The 23,572-nt window shown below is 39.2% G+C and overlaps 1 protein-coding gene across 3 annotated transcripts in view; it reads left to right on the plus strand.

Annotated features, from left to right (window-relative positions):
- The first annotated feature begins 801 nt into the window (after positions 1 to 801).
- prox1a (prospero homeobox 1a) overlaps positions 802 to 23,572 on the plus strand; it is a 36,547-nt gene continuing 13,776 nt past the window's right edge. Inside the window, exons 1-4 of one of the 3 annotated variants that reach the window (XM_052145602.1) lie at positions 802 to 927; positions 4,022 to 5,810; positions 9,639 to 9,747; positions 15,914 to 16,108. In XM_052145602.1, the coding sequence (XP_052001562.1) occupies positions 4,090 to 5,810; positions 9,639 to 9,747; positions 15,914 to 16,108 (2,025 nt within the window). In that variant the 5' untranslated portion in view covers positions 802 to 927; positions 4,022 to 4,089. Of the gene's footprint in view, positions 928 to 1,580; positions 1,992 to 4,021; positions 5,811 to 9,638; positions 9,748 to 15,913; positions 16,109 to 23,572 lie in introns of those variants that run through there. The other 2 variants (XM_052145600.1, XM_052145601.1) reach the window with 2 other exon arrangements.

A 23,572-nucleotide genomic window follows, 5' to 3' on the forward strand; every position in this document is an offset into this window, starting at 1 on the left:
ACGATTTGTTTTGTATGAATAAAGGTTTTTAATAGTTACTCACGAAACTGCAAGGTCACGTCACATTTCGTTCAAATGAGCATCAGAGACATGTTTAAGCAAATAAATAAAAAAGAAAAACGTTCACGTGACATTTACTACTGAAAAAGAGTAATATGGGAGGGTTTGAATATGCGTATTTTGACATTTAACAAAGACTTTACAGAAAAGTAGGTTAAGGCTTTGAGAAATCTGCTTTCATTATGAGGCACATGATAGGATGGTGACATTTCATTGGCTAATGGCCTTCTAAATAATGTGCCAAATAAGTTATTTTTATTTTTTTATTTTAGTATGGTAGCTCATATTTATGAGCTGCACAGATATAGTGAATACACGTTCATTAAAAGCCTTAATATTCGATTTGCACACACAACGTTTTCTGTGAATTAAAAAGTTTGCCACACCTACAGAAACTATTCTATTCTATTCTGTTTTTCAAACTGATATAGCCTATCTATAGTCAAAAGGGAGAGAACATTATACATTAAATATTAGAGGTTATTTTTATAATGCGTGAGTTATTGGTTTCTTATGTATGCACCATACAATAAGAACCTCTTAAGCGTTTTGTGATAAAAAAAAAAAAAAAGACAGTATTGTCACTGTAAGAACAGTAGAAGCTTTAACCGTATTCAAATAACCATTAGTAAAAACATGCCAAGGCTTAAGGATATTCCTTCGTCAACTGTTGGCTGTGTCGTCGCCTGTGAGTAGGAGGAGGGATCTAAAAGTAAGAGCAACGTCTTAAGTAGAAAGAAGCCCATATAGCCCATCTACAACCTTGGCAAGCGAAACTATTTTCATGAAGCCAGATTTTCACAGGCACGCACGAGGTCGAGGCTGCGGTCACTTCACGGGCCCTGCATACCACATTTCATGAATGTTGTGAGTTGTCTCTTATTTTTAAACATAGTGGTGAAATATACAGTTCGCATTAAATTACATGAGGACATAATATATTAATCGCCTACGTAGTATTTGTAATAAACGTAATTTAGATTAGCAAATATATAACCATTTTTTAAAATATAAATAGCAAAATCCGTAGCGAATGGGTTTAAACTGGTGCACTAAATGCACATGGATGCAAGTTGTACTATTTTGAATACATCATATTGAAATGAGCTGCTAGACAGAAAATGAGTGTATATACAATGGTATATAGGCCATGTACATCAGCACAAACAACAATATCAGATGACAATTAAGCCTAAGTGCTTTCGTGCATGATATAAAAAAATAACTGGACTGCACAAAATGCACACAGAGAACGTTTATAAAAAGTGCATATCCTTACAGATACCCCACATCGTTTTCTGATGCCAGGAAAGGTTCCCGTATCGTTCTTTTTTTGCTCGCGAGCGCAGTCTTCAAGCACGCCGCACGGAACTTCACTTGTTTTGTATTCCTCTAAATCCAGCGGACTGCTCTTATTGGTAGGTGCGAACGTTACATCACAATGATTATGACGCGTCGTCTTCCTGCTTCCTTCAGCCGCGTCTTAAAGTGAATCTTGTTGGTACGAGCGCGCGCTCTCTCAGCCTCCTCCTGGCCGCGTGCGTTGAGACATACAGTTTTCATGTAGAGAGAGGAGCGGCGCACAAGAGCTCTTTCTCTCTTCTCACTCTCGTCGCTCTCGCTTGTGCTGAGAAATTACAATATTCATCACGGGGCGAACAACCCACTTTATTCTCCCCGTTACACTATCGCGAAGAAGCTCAATTCGCTCTCATCTTCAGAGTAAGTAACCGTGTCCTCGCGCAGCTCCAAATGCGCTCGCGCTGAGTTTTGTTCTCTACAGATGACTTTTGATGTGATGCGCTGTTTCGCTTCATCTTTCGTGCTCCGGTTGTTAGCTGTTATTACGCAGACATTAGCTAAAACTTTATTATAAAGTCGTGTCATTGTGGAGGGACTGCATCTTTATGTTATTCGCAATTGATCATGAAGTAAGTATAAATACGCTCTTATACTATTGATTGGAGACTTCAGAGACGCAACGTAAAACATTTACGTTCAGTTCTGAACTTGACGTTAATTCACTATAACTGTAAGAAATTGATTTTTCGAAGGTTTTTTTTTTTTTTGCTTGCCATTTTTCCTTATTTTGTATCTTTGTTACTTTTCTTTTGCTGTTGGTCACTCGTCTGTGGTTGTTATGCCAGTAAAAAAAAATGTCTTGCCATTTACATAGATGTGCTTGCTAAATTTACCTTAGGCTTAAAGTCTACTGAGCCTCTTAATTGGCAGTTCAGCTTGACCTCATCATTGTTTTCTGATGTTAAACCAAGGTACATCAAAGTCTTGCTTCGCCAAGAAAGATTTGCTGGTAGAGGGAAATGATTTGGTTAGGAAAGATTGCCGATTATATAGTGCTGTGGAGTCCGTTTAATGTGAAAGTTTTTAAAGTCACACACGTGGTTTAAATATATAAAATAGTTTACGTTTGAGGTGATATTTCTTCATTACGCTTTCCGAACTAATTTTTATTCTTTGTTTATTTAATATACGCTGTTTTTTTCCGCGTCTTGTGCTCAGATATAGCGTCTTATCAACTTGAATGGAGTTGAACTTTCTTTCCATTCCAACTTTTTGTTTTTAAGTTGAACAGGTCCTAGATTTCCATTTTTAGGAGACAAGATTTGCTCACAGGACGCATTGACTGTATATAAGGTCAAAGATTCCTTAAATAAGTTGATTATTCAGGGACAGCAAAGCAAGTAATTTCCCTTCAATCTCTCATATATTAAAAGTGAAGTTCTGATTTTGTTTTATCGATGCGCTGATATTATTCATGAACCTGCATGTCTGAAATGTAGTCTATTACAGAATTTTGCAAAGGTTCTAAAAATGGTAACGAAAACCGGTTGTCCATATGACTGTAGCTACTCAATGTGAGGACAATATCAAATTGCATGATTGTTATTCTTTGCTCCAAAAAAAATAAAAAAATAAAATATATATATATATTTTTGTTTTATTCGCTTTCAATAGCTATTCTGCAAAGTAGCTAGTGCACTTTAGTCAAAGCTCAGTGCGAGAGTATCAGTCTATTCAAAGTGTGTTGCATTCATACTAAATAAATATTTTCGTTTTCCGAGAATTCACAATTTTATCGTCTGATTTACACGCCATGAAGGATGTTGAATGAGTATATGGCGTTGACTCCTAAATCACCCCTCAACAAATTATAAAACGTGCAGTTAGCCTTTATTGACACTGTATTATCCACAAAAAGTGTTAGCTTCATATTCGGTGAATCTACCACAAGAACATTGTTTTGGGCAAACCAGAGTGTAGCCTACTCATGGTGTATTAGGCTTATGATGTTTCTCAGTTTAATTAGCAAAATGAAGTACCCAGTTTTTATATGCCTGATAAATTCTAAAAGATTATGTAAAGTGTGCTTTTAGTGTATTTGCAAATATCTAATATAAAACTCAGGTTGTTTCCTTTTGTCAGATGAAAACCAAGTGCAACTCAGAACTTCTCAAAGTGAACAAAGACTGCAAGTTTTCTGTGTAAGCACAGTAGTGATGTTTGACATGTTTGTCTAAACATGGCTGTATGATTTTTTTACTGGTTCTTATATAAGATTTAGATGGCTGGGTTCTTTTAACTATATCTAACTGTTTTCTTTTTTTTTTCTTTATTTAAATGTATTTTTTTTTGGCATACAGCTTTATACAGACTCAAGTGTGACTTCACATTGTTAATGCCTCATTTTTAGTTTTGGTAAAAAAAAAAAAATTATTATAAAATTATGGTGTTCTAAAGTATAGATCTTTATCTTTCCGCTTTTAAGCTCTCTGTCAGTTTTTATTTAAAAGACTCTAGACTGGCTTGAAGCATTTTTTAATTACATTGTGTGTTGTTCCCAAAGGCATGGGTGTATTTCAAATCGTACTTCGAATGGGCACAAGAAACTTAGAGATATATATAAAGAAAATAATTTATCAGTCATTTTTTTTTTGGCCAGGTTCCCAGGGTTCTCGACCTGTGCCCAGCTGACAAGCTTTCAAAGATGGCACAATAACAGTTCCAGTGATGCCTGACCATGACAGCTCAGACCTCTTAAGCAGACAAAGCAAGAGAAGAAGAGTTGACATAGGAGTGAAGAGGACTGTTGGGCCAGCATCTGTTTTTTTTACCCGAGCAAACGCAACCTTTCTTAGTGCCATGAATCCCCACAGCTCCGAGCAGGATATTGAGTGTTCAGTTGTGCAGCACGCAGATGGTGAGAAGTCCAATGTGCTTCGCAAACTGTTGAAGAGGGCAAATTCCTACGAAGATGTTATGATGCCCTTTCCAGGGGCAACCATCATCTCTCAGCTTCTAAAAAACAATTTGACCAAAAACAGTGGCAGTGAGTCTAATTTCCAGGGGAGCGTCCTCTCGAGCACCGGCTCAGAGATACAGCAAGAGGATGCTTGCAGCAACTCCTCACGGGGCAGCCCTCAGGAGTGCCTTTCACCATTCAACAGGCCCTCCATGACCCAATTTGAAATGGAGAGGCTAACAGATGAGCATCTCAGGGCCAAACGAGCCCGCGTGGAGAATATCATCCGTGGGATGAGCCATTCTCCGAGTGTCACGCTCCGCGCAGGTGATAACGATCGCGAGGGGGGAGCCCAGCCCCCTAGTCCTCGTGAGAACTACCGGGAAAACAAGCGCAAGCAGAAGCTGCCACAGCAGCAACAGCAGAGTTTCCAGCAGCTCGTCTCGGCCCGCAAAGAACAGAAACACGAGGAACGCCGGCAACTGAAACTGCAGCTTGAAGACATGCAGAAACAACTTCGGCAATTGCAAGAGAAGTTCTACCAGATTTATGACAGCACTGACTCTGAGAACGATGAAGATGGAAACATCTCAGAAGACAGCATGCGTTCCGATGGAATGGACAATCGTGCCCACGACTCTGTCCCAGATCGCTCCGACAATGAGATGTCTGACCTGGATCCAGGGCACTTCCTAGATCGAGCACGTGCACTTCTTCGTGAGCAGTCCATGATGACAGAGGGGGACAAGCCCAAGCACAATGGGTCACGAGGCAAGGGACCAACCTCCATGCACGCAGAGGGTAAACAGTTAGCAGAGACACTAAAACAAGAACTGAACACGGCAATGTCCCAGGTAGTTGACACAGTGGTAAAGGTCTTTGCGAAACCTCCACGCCCAATTCCTCAGGTTTTTCCACCCCTGCAGATGCCCCCTGATCGTTTTGTAGTCAACGGAGAAAACCCAAACTTCCATACTGCCAACCAGCGCTTGCAATGTTTTGGCGATGTCATCATTCCCAATCCCCTGGACACTTTTGCTAGTATGCAGATGCCCAGTTCAAATGACCAAACAGAGGCTCTGCCTTTGGTAGTTAGAAAGAGCTCCTCAGATCAAACTGGGTCTCTGCCCACGCCTGGGAGTCACCACCATCCCTCACTGCACCCCTCTCCCTTATCTTCCACGATGGGCTTCAGTCCTCCCTCCTTCCGCCATCCTTTCCCCCTTCCTCTCATGGGTTACCCTTTCCATGGCCCTTTAGGTGCCCCAACAGGGCCTTACCCTGGAAAAGACAGGTCTTCTCCGGAGTCTCTGGATCTGTCCAGAGAGACCACCAGCCTACGGACCAAGATGTCGTCCAGCCATCTCAGCCACCATCGTTCCATCTCACCAACACACCCAGGGAATGAAGGCTTGTCCTTGTCCCTCATCAAGTCCGAGTGTGGAGACCTGCAGGACATGTCTGACATCTCGCCATATTCAGGAAGTACAATATCCTTTCACAAAATAGAAAACCGTATTTACATTCCTGTCTTTTACATTATTATTTGTTGAGATGTTAAAAAGCATCACAAATGCACGATGCTTCCCGTGCTATTTTTAGACAATTCTAGTGAGAGTGTAGCTTAAACATCTTTTATGGTATATGTGAGCCAGAAGTCTTGTTAGAAGCAAAACATGTGAGAAGATATTTAATTTGAATTAATTTCCATTAATTGGCCCATTTCAAAATCTCTGTTCCTCTAGTAGTCCAAAGATTAAAAAGAGCTCAGTTGTTGTAGGCTTTTAAGTGTGCGCTATATGGAGAAGTGCTAAAAGGCCCCGCCATGGCAAAGATACCTCCCATCTTCTCTGTTCTCACACTATCACAGGGAGACTCACAATAAAAACCTCCTCTTTCATCATAGTGCATGCAAGACTTTGTACATAAATGCTCAAAGCAAATCATATTTCAAAGCCAGGAAGTAAAAGGACAAGTGGGATACTTTGCTTATAGAGGCCATATAAAGTTATGTTAGAATGATGGTAAAAGATCTCTGTCAGTGGACAAGCTTTTAGTTTAGGAGGATTTGTCCTCATTCAGTGTCAAGTGAAGGCAACTAGGATATTACTTCAGCATAAAATGCTAACAGTGTGGAGCTCAGTGTTTGTTTGTTTTTTGTTTTTAATAATAATAATTATTTCCCTTTGTTATTTTTAGTTCACATATGTTAACTCAGAAAACAATAAAACAGATTTCTTATGATCATTACTAGCTTGCTTTACTGTAGGTAAAGGTACTTCCAGACTAATAGCTGTTGCCTGACAGTAGGTCTTTTCCTTTTATCCTGTGTCTCTGGTGTTGACAGGTGTTTGCAGATAGCTGTTTTTCTTTTATCCCCTTCCATCTCTTTAACCTTTTGCCAAATGGCTACTAGATCTTTGGTAAGCTTAGAATGAAGTCAAAATAAACTTTGAATGTTTTTATTAACATTTTCCTATTTTGTTCCTCCTTGTTCCAAATGTGACAATGCTGATTGGCATGAAGTTATTTTTTTGTAAGATAATTTAAGATAGTTTGTTAAATCATTTAACAAAACATTTCTAGTCTATCCAAATTTTTACAAAGGCAATTCCCAAAGTAAATGCTCAGAGTGAGATTCTGTAAGTATACTTGCACACCTGCACAGTTGGGACCTGAAAAACAACATCTCAATATTTGCAAAATAGGGTGTTTAATCAAATATGAATTTCTATTCAAATTCTAGAAGAAACAAGCAGCCAATTATCTTCAGCCATGGCCAGCACGATCTTCCTTGTCACATGCTCTCTTTGCATCTCAAGAAAAATAGCCTTGTTCAGTTTCCCCCATCATTTGCATATAGAGAGACCGAACAGCTCTGGCACAGGGCTGTTGTAAGAATAGGGTGGGGGTGGGCGGCAGGTGAAGCCTGTTTGCATGTCTAGTATAGAAGACAAGGACAGAGGTTCATGGTTGCGCCAGCTCCATGCTTAAGTGCTGAGGCAGCTATAGCACATAGATTCAGGTTTCATCAATTAAACTGCAGCCAAAAAAAAAAAAAAAAACTTGCGCTATAAAGACATTGCTCAGATCACTTTTCAAACTTGGTTGCCAAAGTGGTTTGATAAAAGACTTTCTCTGTTTCAAAATCACAGTGCTGGTAGTATTACAACAAATTAAATTCTGTCATTTCTGATTCGTACGTGTTTATGTCAAAAGGTTATAAAGAGACTCTTCAAAATATATATATTTTTTTCTGTCTACAATCTAAAAAATTCACTTCTTGTTCTTTTTTTTCTAAACAAGAGCTCAAGGCTCAGCTGTAGTACATTTGTTGCTCTAATCTTTCATATTGCTGAACAGATGTCTAGCATTAATTTATGGATTTATCATCCCTATGTCCTTTTTCTTCCTTTCTCTCCTTACACCTGGCTGTTGGATCACATTTCAGTAGTTATTGTCTCCCTTACATGCAACACGCTTAATACAAAACCAAACCTAAAAAAGCCGATGATGCACTGCATCTATGGTGGTGTTGTTTATGTAGTATCTCATTTGGCTATAAACCACAGCTGCCCCATTCTCCTCCCCTGAAATACTTAATATTCATGTTTGCATTATGTCCTTCATTGACGTTGACTGTGGACGGCTTGTTTTACACACTGAGTGGGCCAGTGTTTACTCGATCTATTTTGTCATTTCGCATATTTACGTATCCTAGAAACGGCTGTATTTTCCTTGGAAGCAACATTTACTTGTAGGAAATGTGCGTTCTGTGAGTCAAACCCATCGAATCATTTTCCTGTATTGTTCCCAAGATCAGAGAATGTTTGTTTTCTCTAAAAGTGAATGTCTTGAATGTTAATGGTGCTGAGTAATGAGATACCTGGGATTTATGAATGTTGTTAACTGAGCAGAGAGAAGGTAGAATAATCTGATATGATCAACACTCTGTAAATACTGCAAAGAGATTGAAAAGTGGCAGCCATGGCTTTGCTTAAGCAATTCAGTGCTCAACGGTAATATGCCCTTAGCACTTTTTATGTTCGATGGCCATAAAAAGAGCATCTCAGTGTGATTAATCTCTTAAAAAAGGTGTTTACCTGCCCTCTCTTTATAGACCTCAACTGGCCTTTTATTCACTTCATTTTGTGAAGATGCACTTTTGAGAAGAGGCCACCCTGCTTGGGATTTTCCTTTCTCTTGGTTTTTAAATGAGACTTGAGGACCTTGAAAAACCAGATTTGTTGTGGAAAAAACAGCTTGATGCTCTCTCTCTCTCTCCACCTCTCTGTCATTCACTGCTGTTATTTGCTGTATGCATTATGACAGATGGTAGGAAAGAGAGTAATGCTCTTTTGGTCTTCCCTATCAGCCTAATGGAGGTCACCTAGGGTTCTCCTCCTCTCCTCCTCTCTTGGCACAAGGAACATGTCAATCTACAACCATTATTACAGAGGCGCAACGATGCAAATGCCATATACGGTCTATTTGTGTAGTCTTTTAAAACTATTTTAATTTGTTTTCTGTTCTTGAACGACATCTTGCACTGATCCCTAACAATGTTACAAGTGTACCAACTGTTAAAGCAGATAGCATTTATATAGTTTAGTACTTTTGTAAATGTTAGATGAAGTGATAGTCCATGCTTTACAGTGGAGGGTGGGGGGTAGAGTGCTGGGTGAGCCTCTTAATTGACCTTGTGGGGGCCCATTGATTTAGCCCCACATGCATCTTCATTTTTTATAAATTATAAAGCCGTTAATTTCCAGAGGAAATGGCTGGGCCAGTCTGGAGCGCAGATGTGGCTAAAGCCGGCCTAACTGGCAGAGCGGGGGCCGTGCCAGGAGGCCCACAGGGTGGAGGGTTGGGGGCTAATTGTAATGGGTAGATGGCTCTGGTTAGCCACGGTCTCTCCTGGGATCCCCCTCAGCTGCCCTCTGTTTACCAATCTAGAGGGCACTGCCACCTCCAGATAAATTGTGTTTTTATTGGGATAAGCAGACGTTTATTAATGCTGCATTGACTGGGACTCTTTTATGTGTCATTATGAAGTTGTCAGAAATATGACGTTATTAAGTATAGTTAGGTGTATGCTGTTTGAAATAGAGTAGGCTAATTATTGTTATTATTGCGTCTGGACTTTCCATTTATTGTCAGCTTTATGGGCATTATAAATAAGTAGTAGTTATTGCAGGTATTGTTATGTCTGGAATGTATTACCTGTGAATGTCTTTATTTGATGACTTGATGAAATAATTACTGAAATATATGTGTTAAAAATTCCTAACCATTTTCCTTGACCACCAAATTTCCAAATCCAAGAGGGGCTTTCTCCAAACCATCTGAAGAAGGCCAAGCTGATGTTCTTTTACACCCGCTACCCCAGCTCCAACATGCTGAAGATGTTCTTCTCAGATGTGAAGGTGAGCTTGCCATTGACCGTTAACTTTTGTCGTGTAAAGTAGTGCTGTCCCACTAGTCCAGATGGGTCCCGAACAGACGGCCAGCTTTCCCCCCCCCCCCCCCCAATTAAAATAACTGGCCTTAATCTCCTGGAAGAGAACAACACAGCATAGCGCAAGTCCCACTTTCCCTGTCACTCACTTACGCTTTCATTTTAAATACAGATTAAGCGATTACCTTTTTTTTTTCCTATTGCTTGTTTTTCTGTCCAAGTCATTACTGGATAGTGGGCATAGATAACTAGTCTCTGTCTCTGTTAACTTGTTGGGATGATAATTTCCAAGAGTTCCCAGCCCCAGCCGAAAATTTTGCCGCTGATCTGTGGGAGTGGGAGACAGAGGGGTGATAAGAGCTGAGAAAATTAGAGGTTTGGCTGTAACGAACAAACAAAAGCGGAAGGGGGCAAGGGAGAGGAGGGGAGACAGCAAACAAAATGGAGCACAACAACACAAACAAAACAATGGTGCCAATTGTCTTTTATTTACAACTTAATTTGTTGTTGATGCGTCATACAGGGAACATACGGAGGAGAAATAATGTGACAGATTCAGGCCACATTATTTAAATGAGGAGAGCAGGGTCCTCTCACTCCCAGCTGCCCCTGTGCCGGGTCCAGGGTGACCATCTCATCCTCTCTCGCATGCTTCTGTTGAATCCATCTCAATCTGCCATCAGCGTAATACTCATGGGAATGTCATTCATCGTTCAACGTTATCACTTTGCAGTCCAATAGGTGCTGAGATCATTTAATATCTAGAATTTAATAGAAATTCAATATTCAGAGAATGCAGCGTTATAGTGGGATAGTCCTTCATTGAAATCATTTGAGTTATTCAATTCAAAAAGATTAGTTTACTCAGATTTCAAAGAAAACATTTCCAATTCACATTTTCCCCCCATACCTTAATTTTGACACCTTTTTCAAAATAATAAATGTATCAAAGCCTAAAATTAAAGAAATCCCAATTACAATTTCCCTTTAGACAAGGCTATGAAAACACATTAAATTAACATTTTCCAAAGCAAGGTCAGTGTGCCGGGAGAGATGCTTTTTCAGTGCTGCTTAAGCAGAAGGGAACAATGGGTGGCATGTTTTTGTTGGATCAACTAGTATGTATGTAAGGGAATTAAGCATAAATTACTGACTAATTACGGCCAAATAAGCCCACAAAAGTTAGAGGAATTAGTGATTAAAGATGTTTAGGCCCCATAATGATGGGATCTAAATAGGAAATAATGACTGTGGGAAATAGGTTGATTTGACAACTGTTGTTCCGAATTTGTCTGTAATGGGATGATTGAAAAAATAAACCCTTTTGCCCTTTGACCAGCGTGACTATATAATGCCATAATTAAACAAATATAGTAGAATTATTCCAGTATTAATTATTCTACTTTTAATTAAAGAAAATGTATGAGATTAATGACGTTACATTAATACTGAATTATTTTTGGCAACACCCAAAAATATATTGACTTGTCAATAAGAACATGGATACAAATTATAATATATTTATTATATAAATATATTAAATAAATGTTGCATGTATTCATGCCTACATATGTTTACATGTAACAAAGTCAATTGTTTTTACTTGTTACTGTTTTTGATATGGTTAATTCAAAGAGAATTGAAATGATCAAATCGTACATTAACTATATCAGATTATGCTTATAATAGTTAGTTGCTCGGTCAGGTAGAGGAAGCTGTTTTTTCTAGGTAGTTTCAGTAGAAGAGAGCACATTTTCCAGTTAGGACTTCTGTAGAGTGGACCAGTTTTCACATTAATACAGCCTCCTTTCACGGGAAAGCAACAGGAAACTGCAATCCAATGATTCAAAAAGTTCTTACATAATGAATAATACCTTTGTCACTCATCAATATCACTTTTTCACAGTTGTTCCTTGAATTGTTAAAGTAATCACTCAAAATAGTTGAGTTTTTGTCACTCAGAGTAGTGTAAAACAGTGAATGTGGGTATAATAGGTCATTATCCGAATGGGATTTACTGCTAAACTCCCTTATTCATACTTTACACTTCGCCCCCTGTATTTCTTTACTATTTAATTATAATAAATGTCCAGATATGGCATATACACATTACTTTTCCCCCTGGCCAGCTGAAGTAGTTTTGAGGGCTAAATAAGAGGGTGGCAAAGGTTAAGGGGGGTATTAGCACGAAGATGGTGTGACACTGATTATGAGCAGTCAAAGCAAGTATGGGGGGACTGGGGTTTATAGCACCCTGTTAGGGTCAAGGTATATATTTCAGCAGAACAGCTAAAGAAAGGTCAACCATAGGTCAGGGAAATTATTTTAGCCTCTCAGGCTGGTCACTGGGCTGTCCAACTCCCTTTAAAATATACAGCATACCATGTACCATTAACAGTTTGAATATCAAATAACCTACTGGGGCACTTAGTTCTTACTTTACCCTATAGAGCGCAACTTTTCCCAGATTCACATTCTAAGTGCATGCTGTGTGTATTGGGGGTAAAATGTATAGACCTCCGTATAAGTAGCGTCCCCACCAAGCTGGCGAGGCATGTGTGAAAGCCTGTATTGTCCATGGCTAACAGAGGAAACGTGCAGAGTGACCGGTCAAGTCTTCCCCCGGTGTCTTGGAAAGAAGGATCTCTGTCACTAGAGGAATAATCTTTCACAGGCCCTTGAGCAAGAGTGTGTGAAACGCTGCCGTCCGAACGCACACCCTTGTTCTCTGAGTCAACTGCTGCCCGGACACATTACAGGCGTCAGACTGATTTGTTTAATGAAACTATTGAGCTTGCTCATTGGATATTTAAGGTTTTTTGAGGGGGTAGAGCATAACAGGATGAGGTGCCCCTGGGAAGCACTGAGTTTAGAGTTCTTAGAACAGCAGTGGAAATTATGTCAAGAGAAATATATTTTTTGAAACTGGGTAATTTTTTTTTTTTTTTAACTTTAATTTAAAGGGTTTGTTCTCTCCAAAAGAGTAATCTGTTGTCATTTACTCACTTTTTTGTCTTTCCAAACATGTGTGCATTAGTTTCTTTCTGTGGAACATAAAAGTAGAAATTCTAAAGAATGTTGAGGCTGCTCTTATACACACAATGCAAGTAAATGGTGACTAAGGCCCTAAAATTCTGCCTGAAATAAACTTTTGTGTTCCATGGAAAAAGAACATTAACTTAAAGGGTTAGATCACCGAAAAATCTTTCTTTCGTTCTTTCTTTTGTAGATACTTGCTAGAACATACATTAAAAGATAAGTTTGATGATACTGCTCTTTTTACCATAAAATGAAAGTGAATGGTGACTGAGACTAACATTCTGCCTAACATCTCCTTTTGTGTTCCACAAAAGGATGATGTGATGACAACTATCCCATAAATTATACCCGATTACCCTGTTAAAACTTGTGATGTACAATTTAAGGACTGGCTTCATAAAACTATTTTTGTTTTCATATGAAAAATCTATTTAATTTTATGAAAACTCTTTTTTGAGAGTGTTCATTTTATTAATTTTGCAACAATCGTTCAGTGTTTTGTTCTGTTCAGGGGTGGCTGAGAGCTACGAGAGCTCGACTTGTTATTTTTGTTTGACAAGCAGATGACATGATCCTTAATTGCTGAGTTGTCACGTTCCAGCAACATGGCTTCATTGTCCCGCGAATCTCTGGTATTTCTATTCGGCAACAATGCTTTTTAAATCTCCCTTTATACTGCGCTGCCAAACGATGTCATGTGGACTTACTTTTCTGTGCTCTCCATTATGTCATCCACTAGCCATTCTTGAAAAAAATAAATGTGTCCCCCCTTTCACTTTTTATCCGTCTCTTCTGCGAGCCCCACTCATATGAGACAATGTATTATGACAATAGCAGAGCCTAATCTCCATGTCAAAGCAATTTTCATTCCCCAGTGAGCAGCCTGCTATCATTTTGTAATGTTTTGTTTCTTGTTCTAAATGAAATAAGGGGATGGTGGCGGGGGCTAGAGTAAGTCGTCACAGGGGCTGGGGGTCGTTATCTCAGTATCTGGAAATTTGGACCGTGCATTTTGCTGCATGGAAAAAGGGGACAAATGTACCCCCTCGAGTTCAGTAGATCCTAATAGGTTTAACTTCTATTGATACAGGGGTAACCGTGAGATCAGATAGGCTTGCTTCTTCTTCTTCTTCTTCTTCTTCTTTTCTTCTTTTTTCTTATCAAAGCTTTATTTGTGCTTGCTGTTAGGCTGAAAGAAGGCAGAGGTGACACACAAGCCAAATGTATAATTCCAGAATAGGTTAAGTGCATGTTTGAACTTCTACAGAGTGATGTCTTTGGATGATGACTTAATCCAACTGTAAATTATGGGAGAAGAATCCTTGCAGTAATTATCCTCACAGCTGGCCTTTTGGGGAACCTTTCAGCCCGCCATGGCTTCTGACTCTTTCTCCAACTTGGGTTTCTCGGTATGAATTTTCGTTCACGTCATTATCTTAAATTTGCAAGCATGGCGACAAGTTTCTACATGGTAATTACATGTACCCTCAGAAAACACGGCCACCCTCCTCCCTCTTTGTTATTCGTCCTTCCTCTTTTTTCCCCCTCATTCTCCCTCCTCTCAGCTGTCATCTAAACAGAGGCCTGCATGTACTCATGGCCACAGATAGATAAGTGCTCGCTGTTGATTTTTGATTAATGCTCTTTGAGGGTATGGAAGGGGATGCAAAGGCAATGAAGGCTTGATGAACGCCCCATAATGACAAAAGGCAGGAGGCTGCATGTCAGAGAAGCCAACAGAAAAGCCCGCTGGATTTATAGCTTTTAACTTGGCTACATTCTACTCAGCTGTCCCGTACAATACATTTACACTCTTGGCAGCCGTAGTTTTCGCACACACATGTACAGACACACGTAGCTGCACACACACACAAAGAACCAAAGGCTGTCACACAGGTCATTAGCTGAGGTCATGGGGCAAGTACACAGGGCAAACAGAGTTTTGTGTATTTACTGATCTAGAATCAGGCGCTCCAAATATAGCTACGAAGGCCAGCCCTGCTGCTGAACTGTTCAACTAGAGTCACAGAGTGAAAACAACTTCTTTGACGACTAACTAGTTGCATTGTTTTTATTTTAATTTTGATTTCTTCACTCAATTTCACCCGTTACTTGATCATTTAATTCTCTTGTTTATTAATGTGGCAAAAAAGCCCTGAGGCATATCAAAATTAACTCAGTTACTTGATATGTAAATTTGCTGTCACTGTATTATGTGCTATTGACACAATTATAATTTCATCTACTCGAGCCTGAACTGTTTGCATTTGTCTACAACAGCAAATACCCACACTGATCGTGTAAGCCTTGTTTAAAAAAAAAAAAAGAAAAAGCAACCCTGACCAATCTGTCTCAGCTGCCAGTATGTTTGCTTACCCATCATCCTCAAGGACAATGTGAAGTAAACATGTATGTGGAAACAAATGTCTTATCTGCTGCACTGACATTTAAGGGTCTCACTGGCTAACCAGATTAGAGGTTAGTCACACTTGATTTTATTAGTTTTTAGAGAAAAGTGCACCAAAAAATGTAATATCGGTGTTATTTGCAGGAGAAAAAAATCTATCTACACTAATGTATACATGCTGCTGTTACCTTAAGGAGTTATTTCTGCTTGATATAACCATTAAGATTTACTTTAGTTGGTGTGACAATTTTTTATTTTTTATTTATGCGAACTTACAAAAAATATTTATAGTGTAACTTTTTGTATTCACGATCAGGAAAAAATGCAAAACATCACACTGAAATGTACAAATCCTCTTGTTTATTCAACTACATGTAAACCTCAAATCTATTGAGTATAGAACTATCCCTATACCATACTACCAATCTACACTATTAAAATATGTTAACCTAAAATAGTGCTTCAAGTGGTAGTTCATAATTTAACTGGTTTGATTAAAATCAAAAATATTATTTAACATCACTGAATCAACCTGAATAAACTAGGTTACCCCACCAACAAAACTAACTTTAAGGGTTAGATTGAATCGCAGGTGACCACTTTTTACAGTGTACTCCCTGAGCATAAAAATTAGCTTTATATTTTGGCAGCAATAAATCTTACATGTTTCTCTGTTTCTCCTTTAAAGTTCAATCGCTGCATCACATCTCAGCTGATCAAGTGGTTCAGTAACTTCCGTGAGTTCTACTACATCCAGATGGAAAAGTTTGCCCGGCAGGCCATCAATGACGGTGTGACAGGAGTAGAAGAGCTGAGCGTCAGCCGCGACTGTGAGCTTTTCCGCGCTCTCAACATGCACTACAACAAGGCCAACGATTTTGAGGTGAGCCCTCATCCAGTGTGTGTGTGTGTGTGTGTGTGTAAGCAGGTTTGGATGGTTTCCGAGGAAATTGTTTTAGATTACAAACTGGTAATTACAAGGGTATTATGCTATAAATGTGGTTTATGAGGACATTTCTAGTGTCCCAATAATTCAAATCGCTTAAAAATCATACAAACCAATGTTTTTTTTAAAATGTAAAACTGAAGAAGTTTTTTTGAGAGGGTTAGGTTTAGGGTTAGTGGATAGAATCAATATGTATATAGAGAGTCCTCATAAGGATAGCCGCACCAATGCGTGTGTGTGTGTATATGTGTGTGTGTGTGTGTGTGTGTGTGTTTGTGTTTGTGTGTTTGTTTGTGTAATGCTACTAGGCAACTGCATTCACCTTATCAGGCTGCATTGCGTGACCGGATGAGATTCACACAGCGATTTATAAGTTATTATTCTGACTCCTTTCCGTGAACGAAAGCACAGTTCAAAGCATTACAATGAATGTAGCTAAATGATCTCTTTATATGATTAGACAATGAACGGCAAGCTGTTCATCCTGCAAACCCAACCCCCACGCCCCCTGTACTCCTGGGGTGTACAAGTGAACAAGGAATTTTGCTCTTTTTTTTTTGGGCCAAAACACAGTCATGCATCTGTCTGTTTGATGAGGCAAACAGGGAGTGATGCTTCAGGCCCAAGTGTCCTTGTCAAATACAATTTGCCGAGCTCACATTTACCGCTCCGCTCACTATCAATATCTGCCCACTGGGACTCTGGTCATTCAAACACTATCCTTACAACATCATCATCATTTAGCTGACTATTAGCAAAAATCCACCCCTCCCCCTTCCCACCCTTTCATTTAGATCAGGTCAACGCCAAGGTTTATTGTGATTGCAGGTACAGAAAAGGCAGCGTGCCACACCTTTTTCAACCAGGAACATATTTAGGGACATGATCCCTATTTTCATACATAAATGCAAGATTTGCATGGCTGTGGAAGAAAGTGCATGGCACCATGAATAAGACTGTTGTTGGAAGAGAAGTAAAACCGAGGGAGAGATTGTTTTGCATATCAAGAGCCACATAGGCTGCACAGGTGTACAAGCAGGACTGAAAGAAAGGCTTTCCCAAATGCTCATTTTCCATGCAAGGAAAACTCGATCTTTAATGCAAATTTCAGCAAGAAAGCCGGCCAGGTCTGTTCCCTTTTTTCCTGGCGGGTTGGCTTGCTTGTCTCGTTTAGCATGCAACAATATCCCACAGTAAGTACGTGCTGCAGAGAGAGGTCACACAACTTCAGGGTGTTTTTTTTTTTTTTTTTCACCTTTCGCGGTGCAAAGGGACACTTCATGCTGAGGCTTTTTGTACTAAATTTTCTCTTCTCCACCTGTCAGACTGTGAGGCATGAAATTGGAACCCTCGCCGATTCAGCAAGTTGCTCTTTCTGCCAAATTTAGCATCATCAAAGTTCCACCTTGCTAGCTCCTCCTGAATGAATATACCCTCTGTTGTGCTGATCGTTTGATGTTAATCTAGTCTGTCAATGTGCACCAGTAATGTGCTTCCTCCTCCTTTGAGACTTTCTTTTTTGTAGTTTGGGCCTGTCATTTCCCTCTATCTCTCCCTCTCTTTCATTCCACTTCCTTTCGCTGCTCTTGTGTCTTTCATCCTCTTCGAATGTACTCACCCCTCTCTTTCCCAGTACAAACTTTTTAATGGCATAATTGTCACATTCCTCATGGTGGAATGAGCAGAGGCTGTAATTAAAGGAGCTTCATTAATTGCCTTGCATGCACTTGTGTTGTGCTCACCAAGCTTGCTGTTTTCTTTCAAGTTGTTTATCCTTCATTAGGCTCCTCCTCACCATACTGTCTCAATGCACCATAATTTCTCTCCTAATTACTGCTCTGTTTTTCTTCGCTGGACAATGCAACAAATGAACACAATCAAGGACATTTGCACAATCAAGGACATTTGACAAAGCCTGAGATGTCCGAACCCTGAAAGGTTCCCAAAGCAGACAGAGTTCCCCCTTCTTAATCTCAGATAGAGCTGCCAGAAATATGTCAAGTGTTTTCTCTCATCTGAAGGTTTTTCTGTATGCACTAACCAGACATGATCACACCTAACAGGACTCATTATCTGCCGTCTGGGTAAATAATTTGTTTATCCTGGATATCTCAATAGACACAACAAAATTATATTTTATTAAAGGAATAGTTAAAAGAAAATTATGTTATTATTTATTCACCTTATGAATAAATGTCATGCCTAATCTTGAAGAAGCATCTTGCAAAAAAAAAAAAAAAACGCCATAAAAGAACCTTAAAAGTAGACCAAACGACTTGTGCACTATATTCCGCATCTTTCGAAGAGGAATAGACTTATATGTAGTTAATTGTTCACAGGAAATGTTTTCCTCATTCTTCTAAATCTCATTCTTCAGTCTGCATATTCAAACTGGTGCATTATGCTTGGTGACAACATTTTGGTGAGACATGAGAAGCAGTTCCGTTTTGGCATCAATGACGTCAGGCCTGGAGTGATTCGTCAACACACAGTGGTGAAGCAGGCGCAGTCAGCACTGAAATAGTGGAGCATTTTGAGTTAATAAATGAAGTTATTGTATACGTCTTACAACAAACACACCTCATTTCTATGTAAATTAGGCATGTTATAGATTGCACTTTATTTAAAAACTCTATGCTATTTGCCTGGTGAAATTAACATCGCAGCCTTACCACCCGAGGAAAGCTGGGGGTAAACTGAATTTTATCTTTAAAACATAAATTTTCTAGTGATCATGGCAGCAGTAATTCATCAAATAATGATCAAATGATGGTGAAGAGCATTATAACCTATCATATATTCAGATATGCATTGTTGTGAAGCACACTTTCTGATTCAGTTGTCTGGATCACAGTAATGAATTGATGCTGTACAGTCCCGGCAGAGTGTGCTAGATTGCGGTGGTCTGCTGCATCCCTGAAATGCACTCAGAACCAGAATGCAAAATCGTAAATTACACTGAGCAAACTGCGTTTAGCACAGATATTGTGGGAGCATTTGTGCTGTTGCCTCATCTGCATAATTACTTTAGTGAATTGGTCGCTAAACAGTGCAGATAGTGTGTGCAAATAAACAGCGCCTTTACCGGGCACAATTCATTCTTAGTGAATTCCCCCCATAATTTTTTAATCTAAACACAAACACAAATAATTTTTCGGAGCTTCAACGGAGGGGAAGATTATTAGTTCATTCTTTTTGTGGCTTTTTTATTTTATTTGTATTTATTTAGTCATTAGAACTACTACATTTTCTCCTGGTGTGTTTAGCGAAAGATATAGCAACATACATGTTTGGAACAAGATTTTTAATTTAGTTTTTGGATGGACAATTACTATAAAATTTAAAAAGTGGCAGAGCAGTGAATAGTAAAAGTGTACAAAGAAATCGAACACCTGTTAAATCTCGAAGCATTGTTAGTCCAAGTGGCATCTCCTACCCCTTCAATTGTGGCATCTGGTTCTCAGGAACCTTCTTCACACTTACTGTATCACATCACAGGCACCATTGAAGAGTTCTAAGAGGGGTGGGGTCCACAGGCTCCACTGGGATAAGGAGACATTTTTATGACAGCTCTGGGAAGGTCTCATCTTTCGCCCACAAAATAGTTCAAGGCTCTTCTGTCAAACCCCCCTGAGTGCCCCAGACCTGTCTTGTCTTCAGTCCTCGTACCCTCCTCCCATGTACCGGCTGAGGAGAGCATAGAGGAGGCTTAGTCTATCCCCCTCTTTCTTCCTATTCCCTGTGATCTCTGAGCATTTTTGAAAAAATGTTGGTGGCCATATACCCACAGCAGACTCACAGAGACCTCCTTTGACTTCAAGTGCTCTCGTCTTGGTATCTTTGAGGTATCAGGTGTCCATGCCTATTCTCATATTGAATGAATGAAAGTTTGGGCCTTGAAGACATTTCTTTTGTTTGTTTTCCTATTTTTTTCCACTCACTTATTAGTTTTGCAGAACTTATCAGTATTTGAGGGAATACTTGAAAATTAAGAATTATTTCTCTGTCGCTATCGTCACCAAACAGAATTGCAAAAATAATGACTTTCATTGTTTAGAAAAACAGGTTTTCCCACTTTAAATTTGTGCCATTGTTTGAACCAATGTTTTTAATTAGGGCAATTTTTTGATATTGCTATAGAGTCGCTGTGTTTACACTTTCCGGGAAATTGACCTACAAATGGCCTACTATTAACCTAGTTAATGGCCTCTGTATATTAAGCTTGGATAGTAGAAATTATTTTAATATCAAAATAATTACACACATCACCTGTAAATATCTACAAGACAAGCACAGAATGTAAATGACACAATGTTAGATGCTCTGATCAGTACCATTCTACCATTAGGAAAAGATCAATTATCCAAACATCCCCCTCTTCCCCAGGTTTCCCTTTCCTTTTGTTTCTTCTTTCGTTCTCTCATTCATGTCTGCCGCTCCTCTTGTCCATGCCTGGTGTGACCTACCCCAAAGGCCTTCATTATTAATTGTCCTTTGGAGACAGGGAAAAGTTCAAAGACTGTGCGGATGGTCCCTTTACTGCGACCGTCTATTGTCTAACATTTATCTCCCTTTACCCTTGTTCCAGGAGTGTATTATCTCCCCTGCCTCATGAGAAAAGAAGGTTATCAATAAGAGCATAGAGAGCTGCCACCGTGGCTGCCAGGAGGTCCCGGCCTCCCAAGTCCACACACGGCTCCCCCACAGAGGGCTAGTTTACTGTTGTTTATCTCTGCGCTGCAAGCTTGTGCCATGCTACTCTAGCACATCTTAGGAACGGGCTCTGGTTTCACTTCTTGCTCTCTATGACCTCACACTGACCTGCGCTGCTGTGGTCTGCCGTCTCGACTCACATTCCCATTACAATGCCACTCAGTGCTATGGACAGTGCTACAAGATAACGGATGACGTTTAAAGGATAAATATAAGACATCTTAATCTTTCTGTTTTACATACTGTACCATTGTAGCATGCTATAGTTTAATTTAGCACTCGTTCAAACATCTGTTTTCTTTCAGAGCAAAAACTAAACATGTTCATCTTTACATTTTTCCCTGAAGGTAATTACAACAAATTAATTTACCTCACTAGGTTCTGGTGGACATAAGCAAAGTCACCTACCTGCACAAATATTCATTTTAAGTTTAGATTTAAAGGCGTAGTGTCCTTTTTTTCTATGTTGAAATACTTTCTCCTATCCCAGCTTAATATGCAGAGACAATTAAATCAAAGTAATTCATAGGTTGATTCCTCTAGAAAGTGTAAACACTCTAGCTATAACGAGTTACAGTAGGTTTTTGTGTAGTCAAATTACAGTCTTGACACAATGCGTAATCGAATATTGCCAAATTGAATACACATTAGGGTTAGGGTTAGGATCTCTAACCTAACATAGAGTCTATCTGTTAGTGCAACAAATATCGGATGGAGTATTCAAGGAAACAGCAATGATGTTTTTAAAAGCTATTATGTGACACTAATGCATTAGAAATTGCACACTTTGCCTTTAATAATGCTTCAATGATGTTATCTCCCTTTTGTTATTTATGATTAATTCTGATCTTTTGTGAAAATTTTAAGCATATCCAATATGCAGCAAAAGTATATAGAAATGGCCTCTCAAATGAAACATCTATGTTGTGAATGAAACTGGAGAGAAGTCTCAAAGACAAAGTCTGACTTGGTGCCCCATTGTATGGCAAGCTCACATGCAGCTTAGATGGCACTCCTCACAATAAGTGTTCTGTGGTGAATTCTGAGCCCGTCATATGATATTGAGATTCACTCTGGTCAGATGATGCAGACTATTGTCTTCAAGGGCTCTTGGGTCACAATCATCTTCCTCTCTCTAATTAGATCATACTGTCTTATGGACTGACACTTAAAATCACAACACTTATTTTACTGTAAAAAACACAGTGCAATCTAGAAGTGGAGCCAATTTGTAAAATATTTTGAAATAAAATTGTCAAATCACAAACATAAAATTACAAATAATACTATTAATAATACCTATTTTAAAATACTAATAGTATAATTTCATTATTTGACTATGACTACAATAATCTGTGTATATAATCCATGAAATTTAACATGCTCATATATTCAGTGTTGTATCAATTCATCTTTGGAGAGCTGATTGATAGGAGACTATAATCTGTTTCCTCTTTTTCACTACCGCTTTGCTATAAATGTCACGCTCCGCAGCTTGCTGTCACACTGAACTGTCCCCAGCCGAACGTAATAGAGCTCTATGAAAACAAACTCCGTCATATTAGCTTAGTTATTATCATGCTTCACGTCAGAGGAGCCTCAGTAATCTAGTTACAGGATGACACTTGGCTTCTGTTCCCATTGAGCCCACTGACAGGATAAGCCTTCACACTCGTTATGTCTTAATCGAATGTACCGTGATGCACTTTAGGCAATCTTTTAACATTAGACAGGCTATGTTTAACATTAATCATGTTTGAAATATGCCTAATAGTTCTGCTGGAGATGAAAACTCTTCCCATTTGAGGAGATAAACATTTCATGTTATCTGTAGTTTTATTCCCATATCTCTGTTGATGAGATCACTAGCAGGGGCTGTGTGATTTCTTCTCATGCGGCTCTTGTGGGAACCGAACTTCCCCGGTGTGTTGGTTAATCATTAGTGGAGGTGACCTGGAAAAATGTACAGTACAACACATTACATCCAATGGCCTTGAGTGTACTTTGCAAGAGACGGCATAATCAGTGCCGTTGAATTTGCATTAAAGAAGACTAATCTACAGTTAGTTAATAGCGCAAATAGCAACAACAAGGAGTTGCAGTTAACCACCTAATTCATAATGTAAGTTGCAACAAATGTCCACTTTTACTTCATTATTGGCTGCTTTAGTTACCAAACACAAAGATCTTTTTTTACCCTTAGTGTCTGGCAATGGCAGTTCAGAGGGACTTAAAGCCAAACTGCTGTAGGCACACTATATTCCCTATTACCTCAGAGAAACAGAAACCGATGTTAGATAAGCATGTGTGTGATGCTTTCAGGCAATGTTTTTTTCCAGGCAAAATGACTTATTAATGGTCACTAAGTTGCACAGAGGGATCTCCGAGCCCTGTAGTCTTCAGAACTGGCCAAAGAAAACTACACACAATCATACATCCAAGCTTTGATTCAGAAATCAATGCAACATAGATTATTAATTTGATTTAATTAAATTGAATGTGTATTTTCAGACTAAGTACACAAAATAAACTTGACCGTTTTTCACCAACAAGCTTCCTGCCCTAAAGTATGATACTGTGGTGCTGAATATACACTTCCTTTAATTGCCTCTCGGTGTTAAGTGCTGCCTGCCATGGGATGGAATTCTGTTGTCAAGAATGGACCTGTGACAGAACATAAACAGGCCT

Source organism: Xyrauchen texanus, chromosome 16 (genome assembly GCF_025860055.1).
Source record: "Xyrauchen texanus isolate HMW12.3.18 chromosome 16, RBS_HiC_50CHRs, whole genome shotgun sequence".
NCBI classification, from domain to species: domain Eukaryota; kingdom Metazoa; phylum Chordata; class Actinopteri; order Cypriniformes; family Catostomidae; genus Xyrauchen; species Xyrauchen texanus.